The sequence below is a fragment of the Vespula pensylvanica genome, chromosome 5, assembly GCF_014466175.1.
Source record: "Vespula pensylvanica isolate Volc-1 chromosome 5, ASM1446617v1, whole genome shotgun sequence".
NCBI lineage: Eukaryota > Metazoa > Arthropoda > Insecta > Hymenoptera > Vespidae > Vespula > Vespula pensylvanica.
Window position 1 is genome coordinate 2093002 of NC_057689.1, and position 13079 is coordinate 2106080.

Consider the following 13079-nt stretch of genomic DNA (forward strand, 5'->3'; position numbering starts at 1 on the left):
TATCAACGTGACGCCTCGTAATACTACAAAAAATAACTATAAAATAAATCGACCAATCGTAAATCTCCTACAGATTAAAGTTTATTTAAAATTCATGATGACTATGGGTGGTACAAAGACAATTAAAAAATATTTTTTTTTCTCTCTCATTCTCGACTACTTACGACCATTCGCGTATATATTTTCTCTTTTTAATCTCTTCGATTCAAACGAATTTTATCTTTAATAAGATACAGGAACGGCGGGGTAGCACTTACTTAAATAGAATATTTTTACTTTTGTTATTTTACAGCAAAATATCTGTACAAATTAGGCACTCTTTTCTTTTCAACAATTATTGTTATAAAGTTTCATATACATAGTAAAATACTATAGTATATATGATCATGGGATGTCTTAATACTAACAGCAGCTAACACCATATTAGTTAACTTTTAACACAATAAAGAGATGTAAAGATAGTACAAATGTAGATGTATGATGAATGATGTACAATAAATAGCAAAGATCATTGCAAGAATCAAAACACGCCTCACATCGCTGAAACCTACTATTTACACAAATTGTTATATCAAAATATATAATTACTTTGTTACACGATTAATTATTTTATTTTTGTCAGCTAAAAATATGACTCTGAAATTACACTTCGTCAGAAGCTAGCAACTCTCTGTCAGCAGGAGAAGATGTCTTTTCATTTCTCTCTTCTTCCTTCATTTGAAGAGCCACAGCTGATTCCAATACTCGTATCCTTCCTTCATGTTTTACAATCACAGCTTTTAACTTTCTTATCTCCTCTGTGAATTCTTTTAACATTTCTTCCTATAAAAACAAAAAAATATATTTATTAGAATGTAATGAAAGCATGTATGTTTTTGAACTGGAGAAACAAATTAAAACTCTTTATAAAAAAAAAAAAAAAAAAAAAAACTGAACTCACAAAAATGCCAGGTGATACTTGTGCAGTATTTTGTGCAGGATTGGATGCAACTTTTGCCCCTTTATCCAGTATATTCGTCTTCTTATGTACTTTAAGTTCATTTTTCGATGACGATGGCTGATAGCCATCTCTAAGAGATATCAGTATGGGATCAGCATCAACGCCGCTTTCCCATTCTTCCGCAGTTATTGCAGCTGTATCTCCAGGAGTATCAGGATACAAATCTTCTTGAAAAAGCTCAGACTACAAGATATTATGATATAAAAAAAAAAAACAGCAACAAAAAAATGTAACATTACTATCTATAACAACATAGTGTTTACCTTTCTAGGAACGGTCATGGAAATGACTTGACAAAAGCCCGAATTATTTAGTCGGTAAAATCTGCTGATTTCACAGCTATTAACATCACAACCTCGTTTCGGCATCATTCCTATGCCTCTTTGAGGGTCAGGAGTTTGAAAAGTATTGATATAATGAACAAACGGAGGTTCGGGTGTAATTTCAAAATATCGAATAACAGAATCACCCTTGCCACATAGATATACCAAATTTGTATCAGGATCATACAAAGGAAACATAACTCCATTGCTGGTATCTAATTCTACCATAACTATAGGTTCACCTAACATGTCTGGGGCTCGTAATGAATACTGCCTTTCAGACATTTTACTGAACCCAGTTGTGAAGACCAAACCTCCCCTGAAACAGAATAAACATTATTAAATATCGATAGAAAACGTTAACTTGTCCAATTATAGGCACTGGATTAGTAATGTTACAAGCACTATTAGATAATTAAATTTATATGCCATTAATATATTATTAGATAATTACTACTCCAATTTTTGTTTAATTTGGTAGGTTTGAGTGGTGAACTTAGCATTTTCTCTCACTCCTTTATACAATATGTGTAAATATAAGTCACACGAATATTGAAGATAATTAACATATCTTCTTTGATAATAACACGGTTTGGTGCAATTCCATTAAAATGTGTGTACATATTTATATATGTATATATATACACAGAGGTATGACTTCATGAGAAAATGTAAATCAAGTTTCCTTTGTTTCTGAAATCCATATATATTTTAAACTAAAACAATACAAAATTAAATCAATTGGCAGGAAATATTGCAACAAAGATATTTATTTTCATTAAGATATTTTAGCAAAGGAAAATTAATTTACATTTTTTTATAGAAATCTTCCTCGATAGATATGTAAAATATGGGATATCATACATAAAACCGATATCCCTACTGTAAAAAATGTGATATAAAGGGTAATCCATGTTTTATTTGTGTAGAATGTGTAATGTACATGGAAGATAGATAATCAAGTTGGCCGCGTGCCTGATTAAGGTACATACTGTATATTTGTTTTAGTTTTATTTTATTGTATTATCAGAGGCAATACATTATATCTTCTGTACCTATATTAATCATCAATACTTATTAACATCCACCTTGTTACAACATAAACAGAGACTTTGCAACTGTTCATAAGTGCTTTCATCGGAGGAATTATTGTTTTACTAGTCTGTAGCCACGTACAAACTTAACTTGTTAAAAATGCGATTATATTGCTTCCATACGTTTGAATAATGAAGATATACTAAAACTTCAACAGTACATGTATTAATTGAATATTTCAGTAGCCAGCATTAGTAGTCTTCACAAAGTGTATCATGTTGCTATAGTATTAGATGTAATCTGACATTTTATTTTAGTGAAATGAAAATGGAAAATTATTCTTGACATTTTTAACATTTATTATAAATTAATTTTGTCAATCATCTATCTTCTAAGAATGCAAAATGTTTCTGTGATATGTATACAATATAGATCTAACATACTTCCCTTTCTAATTTGTGAGCAGCAAATGATTCTTCTTATTTCCAAAAATATAAATAAAATATAATAGTTAAATATATAAACATAGAGAATCATATTCTATACTGAGACAATGATACTTTACATTTTCAGCATGATACTTCAGATGAATAAGTTAATGTACAATACTTACTGTAATTTTTAACTGGACACTATAGAGCAGACGTCTTGATATTTGCATTTATTAAGGTGGTGTCCTCCTCATGATGAAATTTCAACCTTGAAGTTTTCCATTAAAATTATGTGAATCTTGCACTACACAAATTGGAAAGACCAAGTGATAAAAAGCAATGGAAATAATTCTATTGTGCAGACAAATGCCTCATTTAGAAAGCTGTTGCAGATTTTTCTCATAACCAAAGAATAATCCAGAAATACATAAAAAGGATCACAATAAACCAATGTAGCAAGCAATTTGACTAAATTAGGCTGATTGTTTGAAGCAATTAAAATATATCCCTTTTAACTAACAAAAGAAAGAAAAGTATTCAGTTTAGAATTTAATATTTTGTTTTCTTCTTTAATCAATTTTGTTAAAATATTTAACTCCTAAATAGAAGAGCAATTAACATGATATAATTATAATGTAAAAAGGCGGATGTATATAGTTCGATGATCGATAGAAAAAAAATTTACTTGGCTATACGTTAAAAAGGCTGTAGTATGTAGTACCCTACATAAATCATTAATTTATATGCATAAAATAATACTCATAGTAATACATATGAATTATCCTCTCATTCATAAATATATGTTGCTATTCCATATATTTTTTACATATTCATTGAAGCAATATTTTAATGACATTATTTTAATAAAAGTTGATAAATTCATATTACAATTGATATAAAGAAAATACTTAAATATATATATGTTAAATTCACTTGCTCATCAACACTGTCCTATTTTATTAAATCTAAAAAAAAAAAAAATAAGTAATTCTATATAAATAAATTCCAAAGAATTAAAGATACTGTGCATTTCTATTCTATGCGTGAAGAACATTCACTGAAATAAATGTTTCATAATTTATTATTTAATATATTTAATATTTTATTATTGTGTTCCCATAAATATAAAAATGTTCACCACTCTGAGTGTGCATTTGTGCACCATCACCTTGTATGCAAATTTTTATGTGCAATCTGCACCAATGTTGTGATTAAATAATAGATATTTGCAAAGCATGTAGTGTATTATTGTTACATAGGCGCGTTTAAGACTAACTACTGTCATTCTTGTAATATAGAAAGCATCTTACAGGCACATAGAGTTCTTCATTTGTAGACACATTGAAGCATTATAATGCTGTATTAAGACAATTAAAGGCAGCTATATTTTATACTTTTTAATGCTTGTAAAGTACCAGATATTAAAGACATGCCTTTATATATGAAGTATAGTTCTAATTACTATAGTTATGCATGCTTGAATTTTGACTATAGTTAATGTATACATCTAATATCTATTTTAACGTGTTGTCTTAAAGCAAATAACTTTATATAAAATAAGATCACGTGTATCAAATATTATAAATCTGCCTTTTTTTTCTTTTTAATATTACAAAAATATCTTGTAAAATTCTTATTTATTCATTAAAATTTTAATTTTTTATTTCAATGTTATCGAATATAAAAGAAAACCTAATAATGAGAAAAAGCTAGTCATAAGAATACGCTTATGAGATTCATATTGCTACGATTGTAACTATATTAAATTAAAAACATTTCAAACAAGATAAATAAAAATAATGTTACTTACAAATAGATCATTTTTAATAATTAAAATAAATGGTAAGAAGAAAAGTATAATGTATTTGCATACCTTAGAAATATTGCACGTGTTGCCTTGCTTCCTTCATGGGCAATAGCATCCTCTAAAACTTTTCCTGTTCTTGGATCTAAGATACGAATCCTTTTGTCCTTACATGTAGTTACCAATCGGGATCCATCCCAGTTCCAACAGGCAGAATAAATAACATCAGGATGAGAGTCTATTCTTACTAAACATTCGCCGGTTCCAACATTCCAGATTAAAACAAGATTGTCTGATCCAGCGGTGAGTAATACGTTTAATGCTGTTGGATGCCATAGCACAAGTCCGACCCTTCGTTGATGCAACTGCAGGTCTACCACAGATTCGGTCAATGTCCTGGAAATACCACCGTCCGGTATTTGCCATATTTTAACAACGCAATCTTCGGATCCAGAAGCTATGACATTATCATTATGAGGGCACCATGCGATATCTAATACAGGACCCTTGTGTCCACCCACTAAAGGATAGTCTGCTGATATTCTTCCTACCTATGATAATTATTCAAGGATCTATAGAACTAGTAGAGACTATCGGAACTACGAGTGTCATGATCATGCATGTAAGTTTAGAAAAGAATTCTATAAAATATATACTACATAGAATCTTGATAAAAACCACTATAATTTACCGACACTCAAGAAAAGATATTTATAAGTAAGGAATGAGAAACTTTTGATATTTACCTTGTTATGGGGTAAGACTATGAAAGCACCACCGCCCGCGGATTCAACGATGATGGCCAAAAATTTAGGATTCACGGCGCAAAACGTAGAATCCCATGAGGATTTTGAAACTCTAATATTGTCATAGCATTGTTCCCGTTTTAAAGACGTTCCGTACACGTGGCGGAACTTGCTGCTGCGTACAACACGAAAAGACATATCTGCACCTACTTTCAACGCAAACAAAAATGAAACCAACAAAGATTAACCTAGAAGGAAACACCAATATCTTGATACACCGGTTATTATGATTATTTTAATAAATTATTGTTACGTGGGCACTGCGGGCGTGGGCGACGCATGGAACATCCCCCAATTTATAAATAGATTCCCCACCCTTGATGTCGAAACGAGCGCGACTGAAATAAGAATATTTCCAAACCGTGATTTTGTGTCCCGGTCTCTCTACGAGTTAATATGTGCAAATGAAGTGTATGCCAGTGTTGCCAATTATTACAAATATAAGAGGAAACTTCTCTCTCTCTGCATTGCGAGCTTGATGCATCAGAAAATAGATTTCATTCTAACCGAAATTGGCGACTACAGAAATAAACTCTCTCCGTTGCTTTTATAAGATCATGATTCATAATAAGAAACGGTACAGTCACGTATGTTAATGTTACAACGAAATATTGTAGTTAAATCAAGGAAAAATTAATAATCGATCCTATCGTATTTGTAGATCGAATGAGATCGAAGCAAGATGGCAAGGTATATTTAAGTAATTTATAATATTTAAATAACACAAGCCATTTCTTTTTACACAAAATAGAAATGTAATCGTATATACGTGCGTGCGTATACGTACACAAAATTACGATTCTGCTTCGCTTCAATGAATACTAAAGATTTCATATACGTACTACCGTTTTATTTCTCTCAAGTATTCTTTAATCTTAACGATATACATGATAAAAACAGTTACTTGATACGGCAATAGTCATACGAGTATGGCAGGTGATGCGTCACCGGTATGATTCACTGGATAATATACTGAATAATATAGCTTTCATTAGAATTTGAGTAAACAGTATAAAACTGTGCGATTTTGCGTCTTTCATTTTTTTTTTCTTTTTCTTCTTTTCTACACTATATATAGGTAAACAATGTAAACTGTATCTATGTATGTTAAAAGGTTAAACATTTGAATACTCCCGCCATTATTCTAGTTCACCACATTGTAATTCATTAGGCGTCCACGTCGTAGTAGCGCCATTTAACACGAACGAATCGGTCGTTTCAGAACACCTTATTTGGAAATGCGCACCCTACTCAAGCGAAAAGCCACCCCCGGTAATATTATTTTCTTTTAAGCTTTTTAATTCGTATATCTAAGTGAATATGTATAGCGCTTCAAATTATATTCTCTAATTGCTTTCACATATAATAATTGAATAATATGTTGCAAAACGTATCACTCGTTAAAATTGTCTTATCGTCATTTCAAAAGAAAAAAAAAATTAATTGAAGTAACCAATAATATAAATTAGTTAATACAAATCGTACTTTACCAACGAATTATAATCCGGATGACAGGCAATGCACGCTTTTGGGAAAGAATTCTCCCCACCCCCCAAATTTCACGCGCTGACGAAGACGATGGATGCGCACGCTTTTCAATTCAATATGGCCGTTTCAACCGCGAATAATCAAAAGTAACAATTTCAAACAATATGTAAATTAATGAATATCGAGATATACTGATGTTATTTAAAACGTGATACTCATATACCATTATTTCATTTATCGTGTTTTTGGCTGTTTAATCGATTGCTAACTAATTACAAAGTTGACAGATTTAACACATTTAATAGTTTGTTCATTTAACCTTCATCGTTATATTTACAACGATAACAAAATATGAACGCAATTTCGAATCACGTGTAAAAAAACTAGTTATATATATATAAAAACATATTTATGAGAATTATTTCATTATTTTATTTCAAAATTGATTGGGTAATTAAAGCTGATCTTTCATTGGTCATATATACTTAAGCTGCTAACGCCATTTTGTAACATAATGTAAAACTTGTGACGCTGCTTAACTTCGCAGTAAATACGTATAATTTATTATAAGAGTTGGTGAACTAGTTACATACAATTACGCGGGAAATAATAAGAAACAAAGACAAATAGATTATTTTTGAAACGTTTCCGCAAAAATATATTATAAAAGTTTCTATTTGCTACTTCGAAAATAAAGTAAATATTATTGAGATTATAATGGAGGTGAGTTTCAAATTTTAACGGATTAATCGATAACGTTTATATTTACATGTATCAACGTCATATTATATTTATGGTGTTATATTTGATGAGAAATATATATTTTTATTTACATAGATGAAGTTTTCAAAATTTAAAAAAGACGAACGTTGTAAAAAATTAGAGCGTTCCTTGAAACTTTCTTTATTGAGGAAAAATGGTAAATTGACAAATGATGACCCAATCTGGAATGACACGGATGCACAGAATTGGAGTTTTACTGCTTTGTCTCCGAAACCTTTCAAAGAGCCAAAACATGATTTCAAGACAGAACATAATATTGTATCTTCTAATAATAATTCACCAAGAATAATGACAATAAACAAGAACAGGTACATTACATATGAACCAGTAATTGCATCTTCCAATGTTCAACAATCTCCAAGACAAAATAACTGCTTTAACAACGATGTTGCTTCGTCGTTGAATATGAATGAATATCATTGTCAAATTAATAGAAATTCAAAAGTCGTTCAAAGAGATTCATTATTGACTAATGAAAACTCAACTCTTGTAGTTCAAAGAGATTTATACGAACAAACAAAAAATATCAAATATGATAAAGATCTTCCTAGATTGCAAAAAGAAAATTCAAAGAGTAATAGTGATAATAACTATAATCCTCGTAAAACAAACATCGCTAATCTTAAAGAAAAATCAGGTAGAACTTTTTTTAATTGGAAAATTATGTTAAACAAAGATGGTCATCTGCTTATCAAAGGAACATTAGAAAGGTAAATTTATAAAACTGAATTCGTTATAATATTTATTATTGTTTTTTCATATTTGTTTTTTATAGCGGACAAACTGCACGCAGTAAACCTATTCTTAGAAGATTGACAGCTACAAGTGTACAATCTATTTTTTTACATATATATTATCTTGAAGGAAATATTATGGATAATGAAAATGGTAAGAACTCAAATTTCTGTAAAGGTCTTTACTTAATATCATTAAAAAAATATTACTTTTCACTGTTTTTTTTTTCTTTTTTTTTTTTCTTTTTTTTTTTTTAGAATTACCAGAATATGTGAGAGGAAAGTTTTATAATGGTTTTCCAGATGACTGGGAAAACGTATATCTATTATGGAAAGTATATATTTCTGAAGGCAGTAAATTGAGCTTTCATTGGCCAACAAAGATTACAGACAGTGATGATGACTTAAATAGCGAAGTGACAAATTTAACATTACAATCCGTAAAGGAAAACAAAAACAAATGCCAAAAATCTTGCAATAATACAGATTATAGTTCAAGAATCAAAACTGGTAATAATATATCTAATCTTGAAACCCCTATGCCTAGTTCAAAAAATTTTGTACAGGTTCTTAATACAACAAAGATAATTCAAGATAATAAAATTTTGAATAAGGAAAATCAACAGCAGCATAAAAATGTTAAAAATGTTAATCAGCCTCAATGCGTTCAGAAAAAGCATACATTGAAGGATATTATACAGGAAGATAAAATCAACATTATTATTAATAATTTGTTGCATAAAGATTGTCCTAAAGAATACATCGTAAAAATTGTACAAATGTTTAATTGTCTTGAAGATGTTCTTTCTTATAGAATAGGAACAAATGACACGAATAAACTAAATCGCGATGATAACGATTCTGGATTGTATAGCAGTCAATTACAAAGTAATGAAACAGTAATTCGTCCAAGGAGATCTTGTATGCCACAATATCATAATATGTCACCAATTACAAACAGAATCAGTCATAATAACTACAACAGAGAAAATATGCATGAGATCTCGAATACGATTCCACAACAACAGTTACAAAATAACGTAGAAGAATTGGATAAGAGAGATTCTGAAGAATTAGAAAGTGAAATTTATGCAGGTATGCCTAAAATCATATTTCAAAAAGTATTAGAAAATAAAAGGGCATCATTAAAACAGGATAAACAAAAGCAAAGAAAAGGAATAATAAATTCTACCTCTATGACTAAGAGTCATATCACGTCACAAAAAAGAGTTAAGAAAAAACACAGAATAATACATCGTTCTAGTTCCAGCGATAGTGATATTGACAATGATATACAAAATTTTGTGTCTAATGAGAAAAAAAAAGATGATAAAGTGATTAGACATAATGCGTTGAAGCAAGGGAAAGATATTATACAATCAAAGACAATATCTTTTACTCAGGGATCTGTATCGTACGAAGGAAATCTTGTTTATCATGATCACAGTGTTAGCATTACCGAAGATGAAGAACCACGAGTAGATGATACGAATCGTATAGGAACACATCCTAAAGAAAAAAAGAGCAGTTTTAAATATAATTGCACTCGTGACATTTCCACTACGGATGATGAAGTAGAATTACCAGGAGGGATCAATTACAAGAAACATTTGCACACAATGGAGACCATAAAACATAGTGCTAAAAAGCCAAGAATAATAAACCACCATTAATGGTACGGATCATTGCTGATGTATTTGATAGAATTAAGAAAGCAATTAAAATTATTTTTTCTTTTTTATTATTTTAGAAATACTAAAAAATAAAAAATAAAAATATATCTTCTGTACTATATTTGTTTTTCGTAAGTTTTGATATAAAGGTTAAGGATTAATTTCATAAGATTCCTGTAAATTATATGCATAATCTTACATTACATTAGAATTATTTTTTTAATTGTGAATATAATAAATATTTCTTATATTCGTATTTTTCAAATTTGACACATGAAGGTTATTGGTATCGAAAGCAATTAGTTCCACTTTTTGACACGGTTAACCATGTCGCCACATTCATTACTATATATCCAATTAGTATGTACCAATTGTGAGTTACGATATTTCATTCTGCTTTGACATAAATACGTCTGTAATAATATATACATATACACATACATAGCTATATATTGAATGCATACATGTACATATGTACATAATATAAATTAATGCTTGATTCACAAGCAACGAAAGTGTATGTGATTTTGCGTATAAGCGGTGAAAGCAAAGTCGATTGTGTGATGTTGAATGTAGACATATGTGAAATTCGTGCAATACCGGACAAGATTGATATAGGTCTAAGTTTTGCCAATGTTGGAATGATATGTATTAAAGATAAAGAATAACGAAAAAAAAAAAAAAAAATATTAAAAAACTTCGATAAAAATGGGTAATCACGTGGCACGTAATATAAGCAATTCTACTAAAAAGACTGATGCAGTTACAAATAATAGCAATGCGCTAACTACAAACACGGTTTCACGAAGTTCCTCTGGTAATGACATCGAACATAGTTCTCCTACACAATTTTTCCCAATTGATAACCTAGCCAAGGTAATTACTCGGTTGATTTAAGAATTTTTATTTTTTGTCTCTGTTGTAAAAGATTTTATTCTGTATGTTTTATCATAAACCAAAATTATAGTTATAAAAATCGTATTTTATATATATATATATATATACATACATACATACACACACACACACACACACACACGAATATTTATATTTTTTATTTTAATCTTTCAGGACGTTTATTACTAATTTCTGCTTTGATTTAATAATGATAATAATAATATGCATATATTTTGTTTTTATTGATTTTATAAAATTATCTATTTGTTACTTAAAACATAACCTTAACATTTTTTTCTCTAGATTTTATCGCATCTTACATATGAAGAAAAACATGTACACGGAATCACGATGTCTGTGTTTGAAAAGTACTTATTTCCTAATTATCCTACATTAGCTGAAAAGTTATTTACTTATTTGCATCACTCTGCTGAAGCAAGTACACCACATTTGACAGTTTCTGCGTTTAAACAACAATCAGAAAAATTTCTGTCTGTCATGAGCGACCAAACTATATTAGAAAATTATATAACAATATACTCTAATATAAAAGATGGAGATATATGTCCTGATCTACTAAGATCTTTACTGATGACTTGTTATCAGCTGGCAATGGATAGTACGGGAACTACGACATGTATTTATATACATCGTGTTGTCAATGCTGTTGTCATTTCATGTGTTAGTAGGATGTACCACTTGTTATTTTGATTTATTATTTAAGTTAAAGCATAGATGAATGTCTGTGGTTATTTCAGTTTCATGGAAAAGATACTTTATCTGTGAGTTATGTTAGTAATTGGATGTGGCAGCATTGTTCACGTATTGTACATGGACTACATTGCTATGTAGTTCATGTATTGACAACAGCTTATAGAAATGGTAAAGCATTGCTATCAAAAGAACAGCCGCAACCACATTTAGAAATTCCAACACCTGTATTAGAACGTGCTGATTGTTTCGATCAACCTCAAGCATTATTGCCTGTGAGCTATGTTTGGTTATTATCAACCACTTTACCACAATGTTATCTTCAGGTAATTTCAATTTATTTAGATTAGCCAAATATGTATGCACATGTGCATATATGTTTACATATATCCATAATAGAAATTGTTTAATTTGGAGAGATACGTGACATGCATATTTCTAAATTAAGTTTCATTTAACGATACATCAAAATTCTATTGGCGTTTCATCATAGCCTTGTTATCTAGGCAAATGATACACCCAAGGATATAACGCACGCCATTATAGCCAGAACTACAGGCAATATATGTCCTAGACACTGGACTTTATTATATAACAGTTCAGAGCATGGAGCAGGCGCTAATCGCTTTCTTCATCATGTGTTAGGCTACAGAGGTCCAACGTTGTTATTTGTAAAAGCTGCTGATCCAGAAAAGGATGGTGAATATTTCATGTACTGCATGTGCTCAGCAGTTGAATGGCGTGAAAGTCATCTTTATTGGGGTGATGAAGATTCAGTGGGAATTCAATTAAGTCCATTCTACAGAGTTATAGAGAAAGGACCTAAAGTACTGTATCTAAATACAGGAATCAGAGGTTATCCTCATGGCTTGCGATTTGGAAGTAATCCACGTTCACCACATATAAGTATTGATGAATCATTCCATTCGGTCAGTATAGCAGGTGCACCATATCCTATTGCTACTCTAGAAGTTTGGGGATGTGGAGATGTAAAGTTAAGGTAACATCATTATGTTAATTTACTTTACAAAGTAGACATTTAATGTGCTAAATGTAATTCATTTTTTAGAGAACGGCAATTGGACATTAAAAAGTGGCAAGTAAAAGAGGCAGAAAGACAAAGAATTGTTAAATTAAGTGCTAGCGATTGGTTGGATCATCCTGATCGTTATCTTCTTGAACTAGCAGGAAGAGCATCTTACAATGAATCTAATAAATAACCGGGATTATAAAACTGTATTATGAAACTTATAAATTTATGCAGGATTAGAGTCATTATTTTTGTATATATGTATATACTGCTGAAGTCTTCTTCAGAAGAAAAGTGTACTTATTTCTTATGCATATATAGATGTATATATATGCATATATATATATGTGTATATATATATATA

The 13079-nt window shown here is 30.0% G+C and overlaps 3 protein-coding genes across 9 annotated transcripts; 2 read left to right on the forward strand and 1 right to left on the reverse strand.

Moving 5' to 3' along the window:
- Positions 1 to 257: 257 nt before the first annotated feature.
- On the reverse strand, positions 258 to 6979 carry LOC122629708 (coronin-1C-A). Of its 4 annotated transcripts, none has more exons than XM_043813467.1 (6): positions 6890 to 6979; positions 5340 to 5545; positions 4663 to 5144; positions 1264 to 1642; positions 941 to 1183; positions 258 to 822 (listed from the first exon to the last, which is right to left on the reverse strand). In XM_043813467.1, the coding sequence occupies exons 2-6, from the start codon at positions 5535 to 5537 to the stop codon at positions 643 to 645; spliced, it is 1482 nt and encodes a 493-aa protein (XP_043669402.1). In that variant the 5' UTR covers positions 5538 to 5545; positions 6890 to 6979; the 3' UTR covers positions 258 to 642. The 4 variants fall into 4 exon arrangements, with proteins under 4 accessions (XP_043669402.1, XP_043669401.1, XP_043669400.1 ...); XM_043813466.1 differs by having other exon boundaries at positions 5340 to 5548; positions 6890 to 6962; XM_043813465.1 differs by lacking the exon at positions 6890 to 6979 and adding an exon at positions 5653 to 5828.
- On the forward strand, positions 5835 to 10193 carry LOC122629703. 4 transcript variants are annotated; one of them, XM_043813447.1, is made up of 6 exons: positions 5835 to 5976; positions 6061 to 6089; positions 6622 to 6671; positions 7725 to 8380; positions 8446 to 8558; positions 8663 to 10193. In XM_043813447.1, the coding sequence occupies exons 1-6, from the start codon at positions 5957 to 5959 to the stop codon at positions 10075 to 10077; spliced, it is 2283 nt and encodes a 760-aa protein (XP_043669382.1). In that variant the 5' UTR covers positions 5835 to 5956; the 3' UTR covers positions 10078 to 10193. The 4 variants fall into 4 exon arrangements, with proteins under 4 accessions (XP_043669382.1, XP_043669383.1, XP_043669386.1 ...); XM_043813448.1 differs by having other exon boundaries at positions 8708 to 10193; XM_043813451.1 differs by lacking the exons at positions 5835 to 5976; positions 6061 to 6089; positions 6622 to 6671 and adding an exon at positions 6920 to 7033.
- A 290-nt stretch (positions 10194 to 10483) lies between these two features.
- Positions 10484 to 12961, forward strand: LOC122629709. The gene is made up of 5 exons (XM_043813468.1): positions 10484 to 10953; positions 11278 to 11655; positions 11733 to 12011; positions 12192 to 12685; positions 12755 to 12961. The coding sequence occupies exons 1-5, from the start codon at positions 10786 to 10788 to the stop codon at positions 12903 to 12905; spliced, it is 1470 nt and encodes a 489-aa protein (XP_043669403.1). The 5' UTR covers positions 10484 to 10785; the 3' UTR covers positions 12906 to 12961.
- The last annotated feature ends 118 nt before the right edge of the window (positions 12962 to 13079 follow it).

Excerpts from the sequence above, each read along its gene's own strand:
- LOC122629708 (XM_043813464.1), bottom strand. The coding sequence starts at position 5,680 with ATGCGTCGCCCACGCCCGCAGTGCCCAC. Across the intron at positions 1,643-4,662 it reads ACACGTGCAATATTTCTAAG|GGGAGGTTTGGTCTTCACAA; the intron begins GTATGCAAATAC and ends ATTCTGTTTCAG. Across the intron at positions 823-940 it reads AAGTATCACCTGGCATTTTT|GAAGAAATGTTAAAAGAATT; the intron begins GTGAGTTCAGTT and ends TTGTTTTTATAG.
- LOC122629703 (XM_043813447.1), top strand. The coding sequence starts at position 5,957 with ATGATTCATAATAAGAAACG. Across the intron at positions 6,090-6,621 it reads GATCGAAGCAAGATGGCAAG|AACACCTTATTTGGAAATGC; the intron begins GTATATTTAAGT and ends CGGTCGTTTCAG. Across the intron at positions 6,672-7,724 it reads CAAGCGAAAAGCCACCCCCG|ATGAAGTTTTCAAAATTTAA; the intron begins GTAATATTATTT and ends TTATTTACATAG.
- LOC122629709 (XM_043813468.1), top strand. The coding sequence starts at position 10,786 with ATGGGTAATCACGTGGCACGTAATATAAGCAATTCTACTAAAAAGACT. Across the intron at positions 11,656-11,732 it reads ATGCTGTTGTCATTTCATGT|TTTCATGGAAAAGATACTTT; the intron begins GTTAGTAGGATG and ends TGGTTATTTCAG. Across the intron at positions 12,686-12,754 it reads TGTGGAGATGTAAAGTTAAG|AGAACGGCAATTGGACATTA; the intron begins GTAACATCATTA and ends TTCATTTTTTAG.